Raw genomic sequence first — 24,255 nt, forward strand, 5'->3', positions numbered from 1 at the left:
CTTGAGTGTTCCCCAATTCCTTGGTGAGTTTTGACAAATGTCAGAGCGCCTGAGGACAGCAGCAATCAGCACAGAGACTATGCGCACAAAAAAAGAGGCCCCTGTGCTGCCGCTAGAAATTGTCATGCATATTTAAGGCGATAGCCTTTAACGGCCTATGCTTGCGGATTGTATCCGTCCGTCCGTAACACTTTCGTTACCTGCAAGGCGGTAGCTGGCAGCTGACATGTCCGAGCACTAACTGGAGGTAGGGCTTTATAACATTATGTTTGGCACAGCCCACATGGTCACACTCTGTGGTGAAGTGTGGAATGCAGGGAAACTGCTGTGAATTCGAATATTTTCAGTCTAATCAGTAATTTTCAAATACAAATTGAATAACTAACACATTATTTTTTAAAATATTTCCATAACCATAATATTGTCGCAAGAAAAACACTTGCAAAGGAAACAAAACCTTTTTAGAGTAGTTACATATAGTTTGTGTGTATATATGCTTCTGCAGTCATAGGAGTTGTCCAGGTTGATTCCCAGTATAAGTTCCTGAGCAAGCGCTGGAGTTACCCTTAGTTACATATTTTACTTACTAATATTGTTTGTTTTTTTGTTGTTTCTTTTTTTGCAGGTTTGCCCTACTCACATTTGCCTTTTAAAGCGGCATTGCTGTTCACCTTCCCTCACAACTGAAGAGCAGCTGGTTGAAGAGTTTCTCCGCATCACCTGTTATATCCATTGCATATTCACACGCTGTGTCAACATTTACTCTCCCTTTACTCCTTTTCAGTTTACAAAATTGTCAACAGTCTTTTCAACATATCTATATCTGGCATACTTCTGTGTAACTTTTCCAGCTGTAGATAGTTCTCTGCCATCTCTCTATAATGTCTCTATGTGCTATAAAAGAAAAAGGCAGGATGCTTGACTGTTCTGTGATGCAGTGCCCACAATTAATGTTTCTTGTCACTCTTCGTGCAGTTGTCACTAATATATCATTTCTTTTCTTAACAACTGCTGTATTGCATTATAAGATTTAGTGATCAGTTGACTGTGTAGTGCAGTCATCCACACACATCCCATATGCAGCATAGTGTGGACTTGAAAATCACTACATTGATAGCTCTACTAACTAAATCAAGCTTGTTGCATTGAATTTCTCTCTATATATGTATAGCGGTACCAAGTGCTGTTGTTATTTAATGGTGCTAACACAATTCTCACAGACAGTACATCTGCAGGTGTGCTTTGAAATCGTGTTTTTTTTAATCCTTATTCTGGGTAGTTCTCAGTTTATTAGGTATCTGCCCATGTTTGGTGTATTTTATGATTACACACATGTAGTAATTAAGGAGTTACATGCAAGGTATATATAACTTGAGATCAGCATGCACAGCATCTGTAGCTCAGTAGATTTCGTTTTCATTCTTCTGACACCCTTCCTTCTTGGCGTGCATGTGCACATTATTTGTTATGCTGTGTGTTTTAGGTATGCTTACCTTGGTTGAAGTGTTAAAGCCAAAGTAAATTAGTAATTTTGTCGTGAGCAATGTTGCTGTGCTTTTTTTAACATTGCAGCTGGTGTTGAGTGAAACTGCATTTACATATCCCGTCTTGAATATCCGGAAATTGTCAGTCAAATGTCTTTGTGGAACGTAGATTGGTTCCTGGACTGCCATGGGGCCTTTTGACCTCTAAAAGTAATGCTCACTGATATGCTTCATGGGTATTATACTTCTAAGAGTTGAAAGTGCTAAAGACAGTGTGTAGCTCATGGTTAGTGCTATTTTTTTTAGCTGCATTGAGGTTTGTAGCGTTTCTTAATACCTAGTCTTTTGCAACTATCGTGTATTTGGGACATGTTAGCACTAAGTCGGATCATCTTTTACCTCAAGACCTATGTCACTAATTTTGTTTTTGTGAATTTTCTACCACATGTGCCACTAACATAAGGAAGTGCCCTTGGAAAATCCTTATCATTCATTAGCCCTTCCTGCAAGGTGGACCAGCTGTATATTATGTGATAGTCATCATTTTATGTATTTATCCTGCAGGTGCAGTGACGAATTACAGCCAGAGCAGCTCACTTCAAAGGAAACCATCAGGAGGAAAACGGCGGTTCTTGTGCCCTGAGTGTGGGTATGCCACAGACTTTCAGACAAACTTCAAGTACCACCTGGCGATACACTCTGGAGAGCGCCCCTTTCAGTGCAGCCAGTGCATCAAGGCTTTTGTAACGAAAGATCACCTAGAATGTCACCTTCGCACTCACACAGGCGAGAGGCCATACCAGTGCCCCCATTGCACCAAGACGTTTACTACAGTGAGTAACTTGACTGTGCACATTCGCTGCCACACTGGTGAGAAGCCCCACAAATGCAACCTTTGTCCAATGGCTTTTGTGACCAGTTCGCAGTTGAAAACTCATCTACGAATTCACAAGGGAGAAAAACCATTTGCGTGTCGTTTTTGCTCTATGACATTTTCACGCAGACAAAGCCTGAATTACCATGAAAAGAAAAATCATCTGAACTAACCAACTGTCCTGTGAAGTCGTGACAGTTTTGGTACCATTTTGGCAAGTTTGCGGGTTGCGGGACAATTTTGGAGCAATGAGAGATGTACCTTATATGCCAAAGAGACTTCTTTAAACCTGCGTTCATATTTTGGGCATATTAACTAATATTTTATTATCACTAACTTCCTCCTAATTACTTTCTATCTGTCTGTTTATGTGAAAATCAATATACAGTAGAACTCCTGTATAGGAAAGTAACTGGGACCGGCAAAAATCTTTACTCTACCAGGGTCTTTACTATAGCAGTGGTTGGTGATAACATGGTCCTGAAGTTGCTGTTTAGTAACTCAATGGCTTCTTGCTGAACACGTATTGTTGCTTAATGAAAAAAACACTGTCAAATACCTTCCATCTCTCTCTTATCGTTTCTCCATCCCATTTTTTTTAATTATAAGATTTTTTTGTTTACATCTTGTTGAAGTACTTCTTAAGCATGAGGGCAACGTGGCTATGAATACAACTGAGTTTTATTTCATGTGAAAACCAAAGCGTTGCATAAATACGGCGTCATCTTCTGCTGTTTCCATCAGTAAGAAGGCAATAGATGAGAAATGCGTGCGGCAGTCAAGTGCTGCAAAACTGCACATGCCACACCTCCAGTTCTTGCCACTGCTGCCTCGCGCTGCACAGTGCTATGAATGTTCTGTCATTTCCTCTCTTCCCTATTTCTCGCTGCACTTTTACTCTCCTTTACTTTCTGAATGGACCGCACCCCTTTTTTCCAGGCTTGTAGACAGCTTTTTTTTTTTTTTTTTTTTTTCTATGCACTGCATGCTTTCGCTCACGGCTCCAAGGCCCACGTAAGTTGCCTTCTCCTGAGTGTTACCAAGCTTAGTGGTGAAGCCATTTAAAAGAACATGCGGTGTTTTTTTTTTCTTCTTTTTTAATTCCTTTGCAATTTTTGATAGTGCGCATACAGCAATGTCGCCGCACCCAGACGCACTTTACCATAACCGATTTTTGTCAGAAATATCTTTACTATATAGAGGGCAATATGTACATTCGTCTATGGAAGATTCTATGGAGTCTATGGAAGATATGGGACTTCGGTTTCACTTTACTATATCAGAGTTTTCACTATATTCGAGTTTACTATAACGGGGTTTACTAATCAAAGCTTATGGAGGTGACACATCTCATAGCATACATCAGTTTTGTTAATCGTGCAATAGCTTTTGTAAATCATAGTGCATAAACTTGACAAATCCTTAATTATGCTGACATGAAAGATTGGCTGAGTTGGTGTTCATCATAAAGAAAGGTATTTATCTTGCTGATGTCAACAAAGGAAGAAGATGATAACACAGTGAATCATGATTGGTTGTCATGCTTGTTATCTTGTTTGAGATTTTTAAGGTTGTGGACAAATTTGTGGACATCCTGGTTTCAGGTCAGCTGAGAGCTCAATCAAAAATTTCCCTTATATTTCTGCCATGCATTACTTTGGCAGCAAGGCTAGACTTTCCAAGTGACTGCCACAAAGCTTGTGTTGAATCTTGTTTTTGGTTTGCAGTTTCCAAGCACCTATTCAAATCTCATGCCCTTTTTAAACCTGTCCCCTTTATTTGCAGAAACTAGGGATGCTGTATAAATAATAGGCTGCCTTTTTGGGCATCTTTGGCAGTGTAGCTTGTTAGCTGCGTCGGAATTGGGATGCTATTTTACATTGTATGTTACCTATTTTAGCAACAGTTTTTTGCTCAAAGGTTTCCTTTCAATAATTCCTGAAAGTTACTTTGAAAATGACCATGTTTTTGTACCTTGTACTTGTGTCTCGTTTGTAAAAAAATATGCGAGGTGTCTTTTCGTGTTGTTTTTAAGAGCATTAGTTCTCTGCTCAAGAACAGTGTTGCAGATGAAGCATATTGACCACAAATGTGGATGCTTTTTTATGTCATGTTTTTATTTTATTAACAAATTGCTTATGCTCTACTGTCTTTGCCTTTTTTTTTTTCTAAAGTGCAAGAGGTGGTTACAACATCTACAATTTAAATCTCGAAAGTTAATCCTTACAAAAGAGGCTTACTGTTCCTCAGGTATCGTCATTATTTCTTTTTTCTATGGCTGTGAGTGATGTGAATTTACAATTTTCTTTTTCTGTTTGTGTTGGTGCTCTCCAAATGGGAGGTGCTTATTTCTATCTAGTTGATATGATGCAGTATTTTAATTTTAAGAGTTGTGATGCATATCTTACTTGTCCAGCTGACCTAGCCGTACAAGAGTATGTGCTTCATTGTTTCTGTGTTCCCCTGTGTTCAGTTTCATTCTTTTTGCAAAGGGAGCTATGGTACAACTCTTTAAATGCCTCTAATGTTTAAATATTCAACTAATGTGTCCGGCATCTTTTCTCATCATTGTCCTGTAGAGTCCATACTCTGCCATTTCAACTGACACGAAATGTTGACTGGCATTGAATTTGTATATTTGTCTCCAAAATTATTGTGAGGGAAATATTTGTGAAAATTTGTTCTCTGTTTGTAATCATGGCTGCTTCTTTTGGTTTGTGAATTTTTCTAGCCGTTACAGATGCTTCAGGTGTTAGAGGTGTACTCTGGGAATATATTGGGTGTATTAAAGGATCGTCATGTGTACCTCCTTGTTGTGGAATTCATACATCACGAGGTTGGCAAGCTTTCATCTAGTATTTGTGCTGTCAACGCTAATATTCTTGATTGATCTGGTTTTTAAATAACCGACTTCGTGCAATGCAGTTTGTGTAATCTTGGCTTCATGGTCATCAGTCCTCTCTGTTCTCTGTGTTCATCAGTTTACTGCCCCATAACAGTATAAGTAGCCTGCCCAGTAAGCTAAAGGGATGTTGTCTTCATGTTCTCCATGTGCGTGCTGACAACTCGTCACCATTAAATCTGTTCCAACCTGTCCTCTCTTATATAACGGGAGCCTTTTCTTGTGTTTGTGTAGCAGATAACAGGAAAGAAGGGTCTTTGTGTTATTTTTTCTGTAATTAAATGTTTTATTTCGGCTTACTTCCATACAGTATCACCATGTGCAAACTATTATTGCTGCTGCATTGTTACATATGACCGTTGCTCTTCATTGATCATTGCATTGTTGTATGATCTACATAACCTGTGACCATATATGGACATGCTGGCCGCTAAAGGCTACAGCAGTTAACACTATTTCAATCCTTGAAATATAAGGAAAAACACCGTCAGTTGTCAGTAAGACACACATTTATTTTGGTATTCAATACACATGTTGATGTAGAGCTTGGTGCATTAATTATGTCTGCGTAACACTGGCACTCTTTTAATTGGAGCAAGGTTCTGCCTATCTTTGTAGCTTTAACCTTTGGGATGGCTGAATATAGATGCATGCTTGTCAATAAATGGTTAGAACAGGAAACTAGTGGAAGATGTCAGTCAGGTATTAGGCGTTCATTGATAATTTGAAAATGTTTGAGTCGGCGAGGAAAGGCGGGGTGGACTGATGCTGTACAATGTCTGGAACTTTGGCCTTGACCATAGATTCAGCTTCAGAGGCATCCAGGTCAGCCTCCTTGCGGTCTTCCTTATTCACAAAGGTATCTCTCATAGGGAGAGGTGCACCCTGTTGCGTCATAACTCATACCCTTCTTCGGTTATCACCAGCGATGTTGGTGGAGCCACTTCTTCCAGGCCTATTGTTCTTCTCCCTCAGCTGTACCATGTCAGCAGTTTGCAGTGGCTGCAGATGCCTTCCTCTGCAGCAGCCCTGCTTGTGTTTGACCGGTTGAGCAGGGATATACGATACTAAGTCTGGACCTCAGCCTCTGGCCCATGAACGCTTGAACACCGACAGTCTTCCAAGGGTGTAGACCTGTGACTCTGTAAGGCAATCTACTGATGTCTTGTCTAGAATGCGTTTTACAATTTGCTCCCCTTTCTCTTCTAGGTCAATAGAGCAGGGAAAATAGGGAATGGGGGTTAAATGCTGAAAGTCATATTTTGCGGCAAATTGTCAGAATTTCCTTCACGTGAAATGTGGGCTGTTGTCACTGCTGACTTCCAGGGGTGTGCCTTGTCAAGCAAACATCCTATCCAACGCTGCTATGACAGTTTGCGCTGTGGTATTTCGAAGTCGCTCCACTTCACGAAAATTAGAGAATGCATCGTATGCTATTACATAGGAATTGCCACCGTATCACATCATCATCACATCACTTTATTGCCTTAAAGACCCCCAGTTTGGGGGTATTACAGAAGATGTGATATTAAGACATATATAATCTTCATACGTGTACCCACTCCTTATGTTTATTTTGTATATAACCTTCGTACACGTACCCACCTCTTATGTAATACCATACTCAAACAGATTAACTCGTACCTTTGCACAGGGCAGTCATGGAACTTCTTGCATTAGCAGGGGCTCCTTTGGCTGCTGATAGGGAAATTGTTGGCAGATGTGACAATCGTGAATAAATGTTGCAATGCCAGTAGAGAGGCCTGGCGAGAAGACCGGTCCTCTAGCCCAAGCCTTCTTCTAGCATTTTTTTTTTTGCGTGGTATGGGGAATGACTAGTTTTGTTCCTTTAAACAGTACACCGGCAACCTCCGTCAGCTCACCAGCAAAGGGGCTGTAAGGCCCAAGGAATTTGAGACCTTGGAAACAACGTACCACCTCTGCAGTTTTAGGGTTTTCAGCAGTTTCACAAACCAGGCGTCATCGACAAAGTGTAGCTTGACTGCATGCACCACCACATCCGCCAGCTCAATATTGCCGGCCTTGCTCATGGATAGGGCTCTGGACTGTAAGGCTGGCACCACGAACTTCTTTGCAGGGATATACTATAGATGAAAGTCATTCCTCATTAGCAATATAAAAAAAAACAATGCTGCAAACTGGGTGGCATATCCCCAACACTTTTCTGTGCAATTACAGTGAGAGGCTTGTGGTCAGTTTCTGCTTGAACTGTCAACCGTAAACAAAATAGTAAAATTTTTCCAACTAAGTGGGACCACGAAAGCCTTTTTTTCAATTTGCGAGTAACGCTTTTTTGCTCAGGAAAGAATCATAGAGACATAGGCAATCAGCCACTACCCTTCAGGAATCAGGATGCTTTTCTAAACTTCTTGCCCTAAGCCCGTACTGCGAGATATAACTTGACACCTTCACACGTTTTACTGAGCCAAACAGTGGAAAAACAGGACTTCAGGTCAAGCAAGCTTTTAGCACTTCCCACTCGGCCTGATGTGCATTAGTCCACTCAAAGATTCCGGCATCCTGCACCAGGGTAGTACTAGCAGCAGACTGGTTTGGCAAATATTTTTCGAAAATAGGTTATCAACCGTGATCTCCTCTGCACATCAGCCTTAGTAGCCTGTAGTGGGAAGTCATCAATGCTCTGAACCAGTGATGGACTGGGAGAAATGTCTTTGCTGCTGATCACATCACTAAGGAGCTCTGTTTGCTTTTGGCCCAGATTACATTTGCTCAGGTTGAAAGTGAGCTCCTGCTTTTTGGCCCTCTCCAGCACTGCCTTCAACCTTTTGGCATGCTCTTCTCATGTTCTGCCCCTCTAGGATCTGACACATGGTCTTCTAAAATACTATGTTTGGGGCTGAGGAAATGCCGAATGGTAGCCGAAGCTACTGGCGCCTTCTGAAAGGTGTTGAAAAGGTACATATCCTTGTGGTTTCATAGTTGGATTTGGAGTTTATTTCTTTCTTTCCACAAGAAAGGGAAAGCCAAGCCAAAGGCGATAAGCCTGACTGGGCCTTGGCTCCCAAAAAACACAACAGCAGACAACAGCACACACCTCTTGTGTATATAAAATATAAAAAAAGCATTATGCAACTCTTACGATATATACATGCAGTATTCATCAGATATTCAAATCAACTCAATAACTTAAATTTTATAGCAAAAAAGATTGCATATGAGAAAACTACAGTGACTACCATCCATGAAACTATAGGGGATATTCATTTAATTATTGCTTTACATTCTTTTTAATTACCCTAGGTGCCAATGAAAATTCCACCTTTGGTGTTGTGTTGTTGATAAGGGATGGCACCTGAAAAGTTAATTTGTTTTCCATAGTTGGTTCGAGTAATAGGTACAAGATTTTTTCCGGTTCGCAAATCATACGTTACTGTAGATCTATCAGGTAGAGTAGTATACAGCCTATTATGGTGAATGTACTGCAGAAGACTAAAGTAGTAAATCTGATAAGCGGTAAAGTGGCATATTTTTTAAACAAGGGTTCTGTCCGCAAGTCGCGCGGTGTACCGTAATAACCTTCAAAAGCTCGAAGGGCTTTTTTTTTTCGAGAATAAGCAACTTATTAGTGGTTCCCCATATGAGAATGCAGTATGTTAGTCTGGAATAAAAAAGAGCATAATAAATTGAAACCTTTAACCAAACGGGTACCAAATTAGAAATTCTGTAAAGACATCCTACAATTCTGCTCAAGTATTTTACTAAATTTAGAATGTGCGTATTCCATGAAAGGTTTTCATTGAACCAAACGCCTAGAAACTTGTGATTTGTAACTTGCTTTATAACGTTGCTGTTATATTTAATTACTATACTACATTGAAGAGTGGTGTTTATTGGCCTAAATATGATGTAGGTAGTTTTATCAAGATTCAAACTAAGTTGATTTGCCATCAACCTAATCTCTAAATCATACCATGGATGGGTGCCCTGGGCGGCGTATCCTATTTGACTGTTGCCAAGGCCACCTTGTGACACAGATTCAGTTTGGTCGCTTGCAACCTTTTGTGGTCATAGCAGCCACCTGGCAGCTGTGCCATGTAGCAGTGTGAAGCACCACCTGTCATTTATTATGGCTGGAAGGTGGCCAAAGGGAGAGGTCGAATTCCCTACCTACATTTATGGGAGACAGACAGTGTGGGAGAGGCAGTGGGTGGCATGGCGAGAACGGAAGCACGTGCCATGTGAGTGGAACCTTGAATGTGGCTACCTTGGAAGGAGGAGGCTATGACAAGTGCTGAATATTGTGCAATCACAAGGTGCTGCTATGAGAAGAAGCAGAACGGTGAATACGATAAAGACAGAAATATATGGTGAGAAGAGAGGAACAGCTCAAAATAGGAGTGAGAAGGAAATCTGGAGGGGAGTGATTCACCTGGACAAGGAAGGGAGTGAGGGGAAACGCAGAAGAATTCATTGGAAAGTGAAGGAGGAGAGTATGGTTTTTTCAAAAGGAAGGAGTAAGCGCTTGCTTCTTCAGTCTGATGCATAATGGGTTGTGGTGAAATATTGTTACGTGGCATTCTAGGGTGGTAAGAGTCATACTTCGAAGTCAGGTGCACCTCCGGAACATCTGTGCTCACCAACTTAACAGCTTCAGTGTCGTCGTTCAACACGGCACCATAACATTCTTGTCTTTCTACATATCGGCTACACACTGTAATGCTACCCCCCTGAGGTACAATCACGGTCCCGGTGCTTGCTAAACCGAGGAGCGGGAATAGTAGGGTTTATGACGACGGATGTGGACAGTTTGTAGCCTGGCATGAGAGGCAGGGGTATGATCTTGTTAGTCACATCACTAAGTTGCTGCAAGATGTGGTAGGGACCCACGTAACGAGGCAAGTGTTTCTCACATAGGTTCACACGACGGGCTGGGAGCCAGGCGGATAGCGCACATCTCAATGGTGACGATCATAACAATGTCTTTGCGCCGTCTGGGAAGCCCTGAGGCGATCTAGAGCAAGAGGGATGTAAAGACTAAGCCGAAATGTAGGCCCGTGTGCAAGAAAACATGCAAGCCCCTTTATGAGCAAGCGAAAATATTATCTACCGATAGGGAATGAATGACCTCACATTTAAATCACGAGGACTTTTTACAATTCAAGACAAAGGAATACATGCATAAGCACCCCGTCGATTTCTTTAACACAAAAAGAACCGGCATACCTAGACCACAAATGGAACTAATCTCTTTCTCTGATTCCTTCTTTTTGTTAATTACTGTTTGCTATTGACTATGCAGTTCTTTGCTTCTGCACCTTATCTCAGTTAATAAGCACCCCCACCAGCTGTATCGTGTCCTGCACTTTTCTTGATGCTGTGTCAAATTTGTTCTCTTCTGTTTTTAGTCTCATGAGATGGGTATTTATTCCGTGGCTTGCTTGTGTTCTGTCCTTCTACTCCTTGGTCCTTGTTTTTTGCACTACCATCAATATGAACCAGATTCAACTCGCCCAACTTTCACTCTTACTACAATAAGATTTTTGCTTTCAGATGTGCTTCATGGTGTTTTCACTTTGATTTGAAATGAGGCTGGTGAAGAGATGAAGGTGTGCTAGACAGTGCTTGCTGCTTGTACTTGTTTCAGGAGCACTTGGGATGACAAGTCATGCAGTTGTTCAAAATGTCTTTGTTTTTTTTTGCCTGTTACAATTCTAACTGTGCGTTTTTATTGTAATCTGTTTGTGGCTTGTCTTTTGGTAGGTAATCACACTTTCCGGGCAGAAATTTTCTCTTTCAGATCTGAGTTATCTTTGATCCTTGCTTAGTGCAGCAGCTAGCACAAATGCGATTAGTATAAGCTTTACTCGATTTGGCTGAACTGGCTGCACTTAGTTCATTGAGTGCGGGAACCCTGCACCTTGCTATTTCTTTTGCAAAGGCTCAGGCCTAGTTCAGTGTGAGTTCATCAAGTCTCTGAACTGGTCGGTTGCCAAGTGCAGCGAGTGCAGCAAGCGTGCAGTGCCAGCGGCGCTAGTGTCGTGCTGCACCTGAACTAAACCTGAACTAGCTGAACTAGCGCTGCACGCTCAGGGCACCCCCCTTAGATCCTGCCAGAACTGGTGTAGAAAGTGCAGCCAAATCGAGTAGACCTCAAGTGAGAGCATCCTCACTGCAGATTAACTCTCTTCCAGGGGATAAGCCAGTGGCTTATGCATTAAAAGGCATTCCTCTCAACTTCAGAAAAAGAGCTTTCTTTTGATGTCCATGGTGTTTCTTTACCAGCCTCTTATGTGATGAACTTTTATCTTATATATTTCTCTTTTACCTTTCCTATTGAAAGTGCCGTCCTTCCAGTTTATTCTTGAACCCTATTCATGACAATTTAGCTGTGCCTTCTGGTTTTTGGGGATTGCAGCTGCATGCTTTGTCACGAAGGGGGTCACTTATGCTAAAACGGAAAATGCTGCGAATTCGTAGTTCAGAGAAGTGACTGGTTCTTTCTGGGCACTATATTGTGGAATACACATTTCGCTAAATTTCATGAATGGTCTGGTGACCAAGTGTTTCAGTACTAATGCCATTCTTTTTATGCCTGTTTGATTCTAGTAGGGGTGGGCCTCCGAAACCATCTGTGCTGTTGGTAACACGTGGCACTGCTCCAGAAAGGAGGCTTAGCGCTGTACTTTACAAGGGGGGCCATGCAAAACAAAGATGAGTGTGTGCATCTAACATAGCACTAGGGTAGTTGGTCTGCTTGAGGATAAAACTGTATTTTGTGTGTCTTCACAGATCACTTTCATTGTGTTTACGTATCTGTCATATCTATCAGTGGTGCAGTTCTGAAGTGGATGGCTTTTGAGGTTATGGTTGGAGCTGTCCAGTTGGTGAGTTGGTGATTTCACCTGTAAAGTGATTCTTTCGGATATCCTTACTATGTTATGCGATGTTGCTGCACTTTATCTGTTCCAATTGGACGGATTGGAAGGCGTGCATTGCCGCAGGATTTCTAATCTTTTACTTGGCTACACTGTCAGCTCTCTTTTTTGTCGGGTAAGCTTTTTGTCTGTTGTCATGTTAATGAGAGATGGGTATAAGCTTTGAATTATGTGATCCTTTATTTCAAGACCCCTCTGTCGAGATCTCTCACCCACACACATATATTAACAAATGTAGGGAGAATGAGGGAATGACATGGCAGATATTGCGAATCAATAGCCATGATGCCAAGGATAGCATAGAGTGCCCTTTTTTGTGGTTGACAAAAGTCAAATGACATCAGACACTCAGCTGGTGGGATCTGAACCCACGACCTTCGAATTTCATCTTCGTTGCTCTGCTGATTAATCCATATATGGCGACAGCTGCCGAGTATCCTTTTTTTCTTAGGGATTTGTGTTATGTGTGTAACCTATTGTTCACAGAGTTTGTGTGCCACACTCATCCATAACACAATATGCGGAACGTCCTGGGTTACCGTGAGTGTCACGTGGAATGTAAAGATCTAACAGAGAGGGTGGGAGTTATGTGGAAATTGTCTTAATCTGCGTAAGACATCACTTTTACCATTTTAAAAGACCTCATTTGGATAATTTGCTAACAAATGTAGGGAAATTGAGCGGCTTAATACGAGATACATATAAAGGGAGCCAGCAGCTGGTGACGTCAAACAAACTATCGGTTCTTTCTTTTTTTGTGTGTGTCTTTATAAATGTGACTATGTAATTGTGCAAATAACAAAATGGACAGTACAGAACACTTGCTGCTGGTGGCAGGTTTGGATCCCATGATTTCATTGTTTCAAGGGATGCAACCACTTTCACTGTTGCAATTTTCATAAGAAAGATGCCCAGCCAGTTGGGTGTGATTATCTGATTATCCAATCCTGTAACTGCAAAGTATTTTCACATTTCTTTTCCCATGCCACCAGGTTTCCAGTGGGTGCAGGCTTTCTTTCCCGAGAATGGCTTGCAGAAATTGGTTATATCACCTTATCATACTTTGGTCACAGTATGGTCCTTGATTAGTCTACCTTTGTGCCTCTGTAATCAGGTCTCCATCATAATTGCTTCATTTAACTTTGAGATGCGCTGGCCTGTAGATACGTTTTAAGTCATCGCATTTGAACTCTGTGCTTTGATGTAAAGGAATATGTTCATACCTAGGGTGTGAGTGTGAGAAATGCTATCACCTTGCTTTCTACTGTACTTTCTCATAGTGCGAAAGCAGCATTTGTGGCTTGATATTGTTACGAAGCGGCAAGCCGATGAAGACAGGAGAACAGAGGACAGAGAGATGGTCGATGGCAGTGAGATGACGTTTAATGAAAATGTTGCCGGGCCTAGCGCGAGCGCTCTTGTCTGCACCTTTGCCCGCTTCTTCTTCCTTGATGACGTCCGCAACATGACCCGGGGCGACCGAGTGATCGTCCCGATCGTGGACGAGGAAATGCTCGATGTTGATGATTCCATGGCATGATGATGGGCGTATCTAGATGCTTGAAAAAGAAGAGGAAGAAGGAAGAATAGAATGGCTTGCCAGCACGATGATTCGCAATGAACCTTGGCAGGACACTCTCGGGCCACACGTTGCCACGACTCGATGGTGGAGGCCAAGGCACGCACCGCATGGCATAGGCAGGGGAGAATGTCTTGAAATGTATCGGTGTCTTGGGTCGTAGGGTCCTTGGTCGGCACATCAGGTCAGTGGGGTCACATTAGGTCATTCGGGTCTCTCCTTGTGTCTCTTGGTCATGTGTGGCGTCTCGGGTCAGTCTCTCCTTCGTCGTGTCTTGTGGTCGGGGCGGGGGGGACGGGGCGGAGGAACGGCAAGGTCTTGCTGGGTCCGGCAGGCTGGGGAACAGCCATGCAGTGCCTCCTGACCTTTCGCCGACAGCGCAAGAAGTCGCAGGGCGCCGACGTCCGGGCCAAGATGAGGGGGTGATGATGAAGTACTCCGCACCTCCAACCAAATGTTACGAAGCGGCAAGCCGATGAAGACAGGAGAACGGAGGACAGAGAGATGGTCGATGGCAGTGAGATGACGTTTAATGAAAATGTTGCCGGGCCTAGCGCGAGCGCTCCTGTTCGCCCCACTGCCCGCTTCTTCTTCCTTGATGTCGTCCGCAACAATATAGATATCAGTATTAGGAACTGTGCACTGTTCAGTTTGGCTGGCATTTCTCAGTGCCAGGCCTTAGTGATGACCTTGTTTTTGTTCCTTCTGTTCTTATCTGGTGTCATATTTGTGTTTCCTTCTTCTGTCCAGTAGCCAAAATAGCTCTCCTCAATGACAAGTGTAAGTTACTCCAAAGTAAATTGGTTTTTTGGTAGCAGTGCTTGTTCTGCTTTTGGATATGATGAAAATTTCATGGCCTTCGGTTTTCTTTAGCTGCAGTCTCTTGTTTGCATTTTGCATAATGTCATGGGATGTGCGAATGTTGAATTTTTCTCATACGAATATCAGACACAATGCCTTTAAATATCAAATCCAACGTTGAATATCTGATGAGAGGAAAAGATTTTTCAGAACTCTCTTGGTATTTGTAAATGAAATTAAACTATAATTGCGCAAAAGTGCTGACCGTACAGAAAAATGCAGTACCTTAATTTCCGACGTACAACACGTGTTTTTTTTTTTTAACAAAATTTTAGTAGTGTATCCTATACAATGGTGCATCTTAAGTCTTTTTTTTTTCCTTGCTTCGCACAACGTTCATAGCTGAGCTTTATCATGAAACGATGGATGTAGTGACTTCTGGAATTACAATAGCTACGGTCGCCTCACTATATGAATATAGTGAAATGTCAATATGTTGGCGACATCCATGCTGCTCACCCTTTCCACACTACCAAGGCAAGCCGGGGAAAGACCCATTTTTCCAGTTGCGATTTGCGACATCTTGTAGTGGGGGGTTACTGCTTGAGTGTTCCCCACTTCCTTGGTGAGCTTTGACGAATGTCAGAGCGCCCGAGGACAGCAGCAATCAGCACAGAGACTATGAGCACAAAAAAGTGGCCCCTGTGCTGCCGCTAGAAATTGTCATGCATATTTAAGGCGATAGCCTTTAACGGCCCATGCTTATGGATTGTGTCCTTCCGTAATGCTTTCGTTACGTGCGAGGTGGTAGCTGGCAGCTGACATGTCCGAGCACTAACTGGACGTAGGGCTTTCTGACATTATGTTTAGCAGGAGCTGCCAGCTCGGGCCTCTCCTTTCATATGGGTGGGGGATATCACAATCAGTCTGCCAAAACCCTTGCATTCAGGTTATCCCTAGGCCATGCAGGCACGTTCATACAGCTCGGTTAAAGCGGGGCTTTATATATTGGCTGGTAGCTTACACCAAACATCGCGAAGGTGGGAGTGGAAACAGAAAGAGTATCCGTAGTCGAGGGTTTCGGACCAACGCGGTATAGATGCTTTCGCCTTATTGCAGTTTAGTGAGCCAAAGTACCCCATAGAAGTATTTTTGATAGCATGTCTGAAGATGAAGCCTTTAATTGATTTCAGTAATAATAAAGTGTAACTACTTTTACTATATGACAGTACTTTCATGTATGAGCATTGCTTCTTTTCTTCCTCTCATTAGCACATAATTTTTTTTTCTGGCACAGAGCATTTTGCGATGGTCGCGCGAGCATGTATAGTCAAGTCCTATTGCTCCAACCTGGATAAATTGATGTCTGTCTGGTATACCAAATTTTTTGTTGAAAACCTTTAAATAAGAGAAGGTGTATCTTATATACCAAACTTAACGCTGAATGCGATAAACTCTCATTAATTCAGCATTCAAGGGACTAGCAATGACGTCTGAATTAACAGATTTCTCAAATTATCGAATGGGCTAGAAAAACAGTGCCAAGAACCATTTACACCACAATAATTTTATCTGACAAACAACTGCATGACAAATGTCTGCATATGAGATGAAAGCAAAGTAGAAATTTTTTTTCCTAGTTCGGTCAGGTGTTTTCTTTTAGCACACTGTAAGGAAGGCCCCAGTTTAAAAATGGCCTCATGTTTCCAAGATGTCTTACTGCACAGCCCACGTGGTCAAACATTGCGGTGAAGTGTGCAGTGCAGGGAAACTGCTATGAATTCAAATATTTTCAGTCTGTTTGGTAATTTTCAAATACAAATTGAATAACTAACATTCTTTTTTTAATATTTCTACGACCGTAATATTGGCCCCGGAAAAAAATTTCAATCCAAAAACCTCCATTTCATGTAATGACAAGTAATTACGTCTGTATACTATATCCTTCTGCAGTCATAAGAGTTGTCCATGTTGATTTCCAGTAAAGGTTCTTGAGCAAGCATTGAAATTGCCCGTAGTTAGGTTTTTTACTTTTTTTTTTTGCATGTTCATCACTACTCATGATATCCTATAAAGAGGCATTACTGCTCACCTTCCTTCACAGCTGAAGGGCAGCTGATTGAAGAGTTTCTTCCACATCACCTGTTATGTGGATTGCATTTTTGCACACTGTGTCAACATTTCCTCTCCCTTTATTCCTTTGCAGTTTACAATATGTATCGACAAGCTTTTGCACATATCTATATATTCATGCTTCTATGTAACTTTTTCACAGTAAGTTCTCTGCCATTTTATTCTCTCTTTCCTCGAACATTCTGCCTGTTTGTGTGGCCAGTATTACATTGCCACTAAGGTGGTTAGATGTGCTATAAAGGGAAATGCAGGATGCTTGAGCTTTTTGTGATGCATTGATATCTGTCTTGTCTGCACCCACAAGTGTAACTGATCACTGCTCATGCAATTGTGACTAATATATGTTAGTATTTCTTTTCTTCACAACTCCTATATTGCATTATAAGATTTAGAGATCAGCTGGCTGTGTTGACAGCTCTACTGTCTAAATCAAGTTGATTGCAACAAATCTCTCTCTCTCTCTCTCTCTATATATATATATATATATATATATATATATATATATATATATATATATATATATATATATATATATATATATATATATATATATATATATATATATACCGGGTGTCCCAGCTAACTTGAACCAAGGGTTACAAAATAATATATTTAAGGTAGGTCAGTGAAACCAATTGCATACAAGTGTCAGCCTGTTTGCGCACTACAGGCAATTTTTTGTTTTGAAATTAATTAATTAGCTAATTACGTTAATTTTTCTAATTTATTAAATATCGACTTTAGACCAAAAATGTGAATTGGAAAGTTGTAGAGCACCTTCAGAAACCCCCATTCCATTAATTGCGATAAAGAAAGTCTCACGTGTATCTTTTTTTCCGAGCTCAGAAGAAAGCCCGCGAAATACAAATAATACCACGTGACTAGCGCATTTGTGCGCCGCGATTGTGGTGCTCTCACTCGTGGTTTGAGCGAACGAAATCAGCTGCGGCCGTGACCCGATGGTCCCGTTGCAGCGGCAGGCAGAAATGTTGGCGATGGTTCGAGCGAGCTCGAGCTCGGCCGTCGCCACCGCGATTTTGGCCAGGCCTGCGCACCGCAGCAGCCTACATCACGACAGGCGGATGGCGATAAAGAACCGGCAAACGAAGGTGCAGCGCTAATTTTAGTCAGTCACATGATGTCATCTCGCCCCTTTACCCAAGCCTGTTTGCGCAGATTCAGCGGCTGATACATGGTAGAAGAACAAATGGTAGCGTAACTCCCATAGAAGCCTGCGTGTCGACTCTGAGCGAGGCTTTAGTTTCCCAGCGCCCCCTGCGAACTGTGAGGCACAACAAACACGTGACGTTCTTGTGACGTCACAGGGACGTGATTTTGGCGGGGAATTTGATCGCCTTTTTACTTGTAAACGAAAAACAAGGCCAACGACGACGGAGGCAGAACGATGCTCAGATAAGGCAGAAAAATGGACACCGTAACTGTTCAGCCAACTTGACATGGATTTCTACAGTCAAGTTTTACGTTAACTGAAATGTTACGGCATCTTTAACCACCTTATCATAGCATCGTTCTGCCTCCGTCGTCGTTAGCCTAGTCTTTCGTCGCGCGTCATGTAAACGCATTCTGGGGCTTCGGCAAGCACATGGATAGAATCACATGGCTTGAGGCATTTCACTAAGGGCATAAATGAGTGAAGCTGTGCTGCATAGAAAGCCAGGCTTTATTAATTCACGATTACTTACATGGACGATTCACGACAATGAAATCTTTAAGTGTAGGAAAGCGTTCACCGCTCATTCGTCACGGTCTTCATGAAATCCTCGTGATAACAAAATGACCTCAGCGTAGGTCTCCTAACGAGACGCGGTGAGATTATAAAAGGGTAAAAAATCTTGCTAACAAACAAAGTACATATCAGTGTCAAAGAACAACAAAAACAAACGAACGGAATAACTAACGCTAGCGCTAGAACGCCAACCTGTAAGAGCTTAGGTAAGCAATTCAAATTGGGATTACTAGTATTTAGAAGTTAATGCGGCTGAGAAGTCAAAATATCTACGATATAGCTTTTCTCCAATAAATCTCGCCCTGTTCATGATTCCATTATTTTACTCGCGCTTCATTTGCCACTGAGAGGAGTCAATGTGAGGTTACAAATTTACAACTTAAGCATTTAACACGTTCATGAGAAAGATCCCATTGACAATAGGAACATCACTGTAATAACAGCTAAAGCACGTTCAGCGAACGTTGGTGCGGTAATACGACACAGTAAGCAAAACACGCAGCAAGGGGAGCGGAACGGAAGGCTTTGAGCAATGCGACACGCATCTTGGGGGCAATAAAATCTCACCTTCACCGTTCAATTAAAACATGCAGCGATACGCCGCTCATGCAGACGTGTATCCGTAAAGCAATTAAGCCACCACTTTTGCGACATGCCTGGGAGGCCGAGCCGAACCGCCGAGCTGTGACGCAGCATTGTCCCATCGTCCGGAAATGCGCACATGCAGCGGCAATCAGTTTCTCATCGAGCACACACAGTCTTCGCCTTGCTGTAAAGCTCTACCACAACCAGCATAATAAAATACTGACTGTTTGTTACAGATAACCCACTCTGTACGCAGCGCGCAACGCTGAACGTTGAACCGGGGCCGATGACGCACCCATTCCGCGGATGAAAAAAGCCGCCATGTCTGAGCTTTGGGCAACTACGCAGCGGATAATAAGTGGCCGAGAGAGGCCGTTAGAAACAAGTTAAAATATTATTAAAAATGTGACACGTTTTTTCTTACACAAGAAACAAAAACTGCATTCATTCCTGAGTGAGAATATTATGTTTACTTTCTAGTTCTTTGGAGTTCTGGCAGATCTTATTTTCTGTGCGCTAGTAATTTGCCTCACAGTTCGCAGGAGCCCTCATCATCGAGTTGATGCCGCTGGCAGTAGGCAGCTGCACGCGTTTTCTTCCAAGTTGCGCGACCAGTTGTACATTGACCTTGGCTGATACCTTATCGCTCATCCGTTTGTCGTGACGTTCGCTGATGGGAGAGAAGGAGGCCTTGTTAGAATCTCGGTGGTGTCGGCTCGCCGCTCTCACTGCTACTGCACCGTCACGTGGGCCGGCCGTCTTACACTTGCGACTAGATGAGGTCGCGCGACTGGTAGTCGCGCGACAGAGGAGAGGAGATCGCCACTACCGATGTTCACACTTGCGACTGTCGCCTTCTCGTTCTGTTTGCCTTTGAATTCCGGGTGCCGTTTGTTGAAAAGGTAGGGGTATTCTTTAATTGCATTGAGAAGGTGCTCGATCGAGTACTCCGGGACCTCGCTGATTGGTGAAATGGTTTGCGACTAGTAGTCGCCCGATCGGACCGCGGCAGTCGCTTTTCGACCGATGCGACCATTTGCGACTGTCGCTTTTCGACCAAAACGGTCGCGCGACCGCTGCTAGTCGCAAGTGTGAACGGGTCTTTAAGCGGGCGAGGAAGCCATCGCAGGCATATCGGCCTGCCGCTTTAACGGGGCCACGGTGTCACCGTGAACGGGGCCAAGAAGACGCGGCCGCAGCTAATTTCGTTCGCCCAAACCACGACTGAGAGCACCACAATCGCGGCGCACAAGTGCACTAGTCACGTGGTATTATTTGTATTTCGCGGGTTTTCTTCTGAGCCCGGAAAAAAAGATACACGTGAGACTTTCTTTGTCGCAATTAATGAAATGGGCGTTTCTGAAGGTGCTCTACAACTTTCCAATTCACATTTTTGGTCTAAAGTCGATATTTAAGAAATTAGAAAAATTAACATAATTAGCTAATTAAGTAATTGCAAAACAAAAAATTGCCTGTAGTGCGCAAGGAGGCTGGCAGTTGTATGCAATTGGTTTCACTGACCTACCTCAAATACATTATTTTGTACCCCTTGGTTCAAGTTAGCTGGGACACCCGGTATATATATATATATATATATATATATATATATATATATATATACCAAGTGCTTTTGTATTTACAGATGCTAACACGATTCTCACAGACTACTTTTTTGGGCAGTTCTCAGTTCATTATATGTCTGCTCATGCTTGGTGTATTGTATGATACACACATGCAGAAATTAAGGAATTACAAGCAAAGTATATATAACATTAGATCAGCATGCACTCTTAATGGCATCTATAGCTCAATAGAGTTTTTCATTTGTGTTACAAAGATATATATATATTTATTTTTTGTACGGAAATAGTTTTTCACTACCGCCACCACCATTCTTCTCACACCCTTCCATCTTGGTGTGCATGTGCACATTATTTGTTATGCTTTGTTTTTTAGGTATGCTTACCTGGATTGAAGTGTTCAAGGCAGAGTAAATTTAATAATTCCTGAAAATAAAACAGCGCAAAACACACAGACGAAAGAATAGAAACATGTTTTATTTTCAACCATGTATCAACAACTTGCCCATTTAGCTATTCTGTTCAATAATTTTGTGTTGAGCAATATTGCTGTGCTTTTTTTAACATTGCAGCTGGTGTTGAGTGAAACTGCATTTACATATCTTGTCTTGCTATGCTGAAATTGTCAGTCAGGTTTATTTGTAAAATGTAGATTGGTTCCTGGAGTGCCGTGGGACCCTTTCACCTATAAAAGTAATGCTCACTGATACGCCTCATGGGTATTATACTTCTATGAGTTGAAGGTGCTGAAGACTGTGTAATTCACTGTTAGTGCTATTTTTTTTAACTGCATCGGGGTTTTTAGCATTTCTTAATACCTTGTCTTTGCATCTATCGTGCATTTGAAACATGTTAACAATAAGTCAGATCATCTTTTATCTCAAGGCCCATGTCTCGAATTTTGTTTTTCTGAATTGTCCACCACATGGGCCAATAATATAAGAAACTGCCCTTGGAATATCTTAATCATTCATTAGTCCTTCCTGTGAGGGGGGCGGGCTGTAAATTATATGATAGTCGTAATTTTATGCTTTTATTGTGCAGGTGCAGTGACAAATGACAGCCAGAGCAGCTCACTTATTCAAGGGAAACCACCTGGAGAAAAAAAGCGGTTCTTGTGCCCTGAGTGTGGGTATGCCACAGACAATTGCACGCACTTCAAGAACCATGAGGCTACACACTCCAGTGAGCGTCCCTTTCAGTGCAGCCAGAGTGGCCTGGCCTTTGCAAGAAAGGGCAGCCTAGAACGTCACATTCGCACTCACACGGGCGAGAGGCCATACCAGTGCCCCCATTGCACCAAGAAGTTTGCCTCATCAGATTACTTGGCTGTGCACATTCGCTTCCACACTGGAGAGAAACCCCACAGCTGCAACTTTTGTCCAATGGCTTTTGTAACCAGTTCGCAGTTGAAAACTCATGTACGAAGCCACAAGCAGGAGAAGCCATTTGCATGCCATTTTTGCTCTGCGACATTTGCATACAGAAAAAACCTGAATTACCACGAAAAGAATTATCACCTGAACTAACCAACTGTCCTATGCAGTCGCGGCAGTTTTGGTAGCATTTTGGCAAGTTTGCGGGTTGCCGGACAATTTTGGAGCAATGAGTGATGTACCTTTTCTGCCAAAGAGGCTTCTTTAAACCTGTGTTCTTATTTTGGGCATTTTAACTAATATTTTATTATCACTAACTTTCTCCTAATTGCTTTATATCTGTCTGTTTATGTGAAAATCAGTATAGTATGCAAAGCTTTGGAGGTGACACATCTCATAGCATACATCAATTCTGTGAATTGTGCAATAGCTTTTGTAAATCATAGTGCGTAAACTTGACAAATCTTAATTATGCTGACGTGAAAGATTGGCTGAGTTGGTTTTCATGCTGATGTCAACAAAGGAAGAAGATTATAACACAGTGAATCATGATTGGTTGTCATGCTTGTTATCTTGTTTGAGATTTTTAAGGATGTGGACAAATTTGTGGACATCCTGGTTTCAGGTCGGCTGAGGGCTCAATTAAAAATTTCCTTTATATTTCTGCCATGCATTACTTTGGCAGTAAGTTTAGACTTTCCAAGTGACTGCCACAAAGCTTGTGTTGAATGTTGTTTTTGGTATACAGTCTCCATTCACCTATTCAAGTCTCATGCCATTTTAGACGTCTACTCTTTATTTGCAGCAACTAGGGATGCTCTATAAATGGAAGGCCGCCATCCTGGGCATCTTGGTCAGTGTAGCTTGTTAGCTATGTTGGAATTGGGATGCCATTTTACACCATATGTTACCTATTTTAGCAACAATTTTTTGTTCAAAGGTTTCTTCCTTTCAATAATTCCTGCAAGTTACTTTAAAAATGACCATGTTACTTTAAAAAAATATGCGATGTGTCTTCCCTTGTTGTTTTTAAAAGCATTAGTTCTCTGCTCAAGAACAGAGGTGTAGATGAAGTGAATTGGCCACAAACGTGTGCTTTTTAAAGATTGTTCCAACTACCGCACGATTGCGCTTATTTCGCATGCTAGCAAGGTGATGTTAAAAATCCTGCAAGGTAGGCTGCAGCAGTATGTGGATCGGGAGCTTCCGGACGTGCAAGCTGGGTTTCGCAAGGGCAGAGGAACTAGAGACCAAATTGCCAACCTTCGCTGGATCATGGAAAAAGCAAGAGAGTTCCAGAAACCCATTTACTTCTGCTTTATTGATTATGCGAAAGCGTTTGACTGCGTAGATCACAGCAGATTGTGGCAAGCTCTCCAAGAGATGGGAGTTCCAATTCACCTCATCTGTCTCCTCAGGAACCTTTATGAAGGGCAAGAGGCCACAGTCAGAACTGGGCATGGTCTTACTGATTGGTTTCCGATTGAGAAAGGGGTGAGGCAAGGCTGCATACTGTCGCCCTGCCTATTTAACCTATATGCAGAGTGCATCATGAGGAAGGCCGGTCTGGACGAGTCATCAGCTGGAGTGAAGATTGCTGGAAAACGTATCAACAACCTTAGATATGCGGATGATACCACTTTAATGGCAGAAAGTGAAGTGGAACTCAAGAGACTACTGATGCGCGTACAAGAAGAGAGTGAGAAGTTTGGGCTTAAACTGAACATTAAAAAGACGAAGATCATGGCGTCTTGCCCTATCAAGTCCTGGAGCATCAATGGACAAGAAGTGGAAGCTGTGACAGATTTTCTGTTCTTGGGCGCCAAGATTACCTCGGAAGGAGACTGCAGCCATGAAATTAGGAGACGCCTGCTTCTGGGAAAGAGAGCAATGGTTAGCCTTGACCACCTAGTAAAGAGCAGAGACATTAGTCTGCCAACCAAGATCCGTATAACCCGTGCTATGGTCTTTCCAGTTGTGATGTATGGATGCGAGAGTTGGACTGTGAAAAAGGCTGACCGCCGAAGAATTGACGCGTTTGAATTGTGGTGCTGGCGAAGACTCTTAAGAGTTCCTTGGACTGCCAGAAGATCAAATCAGTCGATATTGTCGACCATAAACCCTGACTGCTCATTGGAGGGTCAAATTCTAAAGTTAAAGCTCAGCTACTTTGGTCATCTGATGAGAAGAGAGGAGTCGCTGGAGAAAGATTTGATGTTGGGAAAGGTTGAGGGTCGCCGGAGAAGGGGTAGGCAGCGAACGCGATGGTTAGATGGC

At 42.4% G+C, this 24,255-nt stretch overlaps 1 protein-coding gene across 1 annotated transcript; it reads left to right on the forward strand.

The window, feature by feature from the left end:
- The first annotated feature begins 283 nt into the window (after positions 1 to 283).
- LOC146176670 (uncharacterized) lies at positions 284 to 23,261 on the forward strand. The gene is made up of 4 exons (XM_084581355.1): positions 284 to 304; positions 1,982 to 2,527; positions 3,929 to 3,962; positions 21,647 to 23,261. Exons 1-4 carry the CDS (start codon positions 284 to 286, stop codon positions 22,129 to 22,131), a joined length of 1,086 nt encoding a protein of 361 aa, XP_084437481.1. The 3' UTR covers positions 22,132 to 23,261.
- The last annotated feature ends 994 nt before the right edge of the window (positions 23,262 to 24,255 follow it).

The sequence above is a fragment of the Amblyomma maculatum genome, chromosome 10 (assembly GCF_055883805.1).
Source record: "Amblyomma maculatum isolate TAMU_Amacu chromosome 10, ASM5588380v1, whole genome shotgun sequence".
Classification (NCBI taxonomy): Eukaryota; Metazoa; Arthropoda; class Arachnida; order Ixodida; family Ixodidae; genus Amblyomma; species Amblyomma maculatum.

Coding starts and splice junctions, on each gene's coding strand:
- LOC146176670 (XM_084581355.1), top strand. CDS start 284: ATGGTCACACTCTGTGGTGAA. Junction 305..1,981: donor TGGTCACACTCTGTGGTGAA/GTGTGGAATGCA, acceptor ATCATTCATTAG/CCCTTCCTGCAAGGTGGACC. Junction 3,963..21,646: donor TGTGGACATCCTGGTTTCAG/GTCAGCTGAGAG, acceptor TTTATTGTGCAG/GTGCAGTGACAAATGACAGC.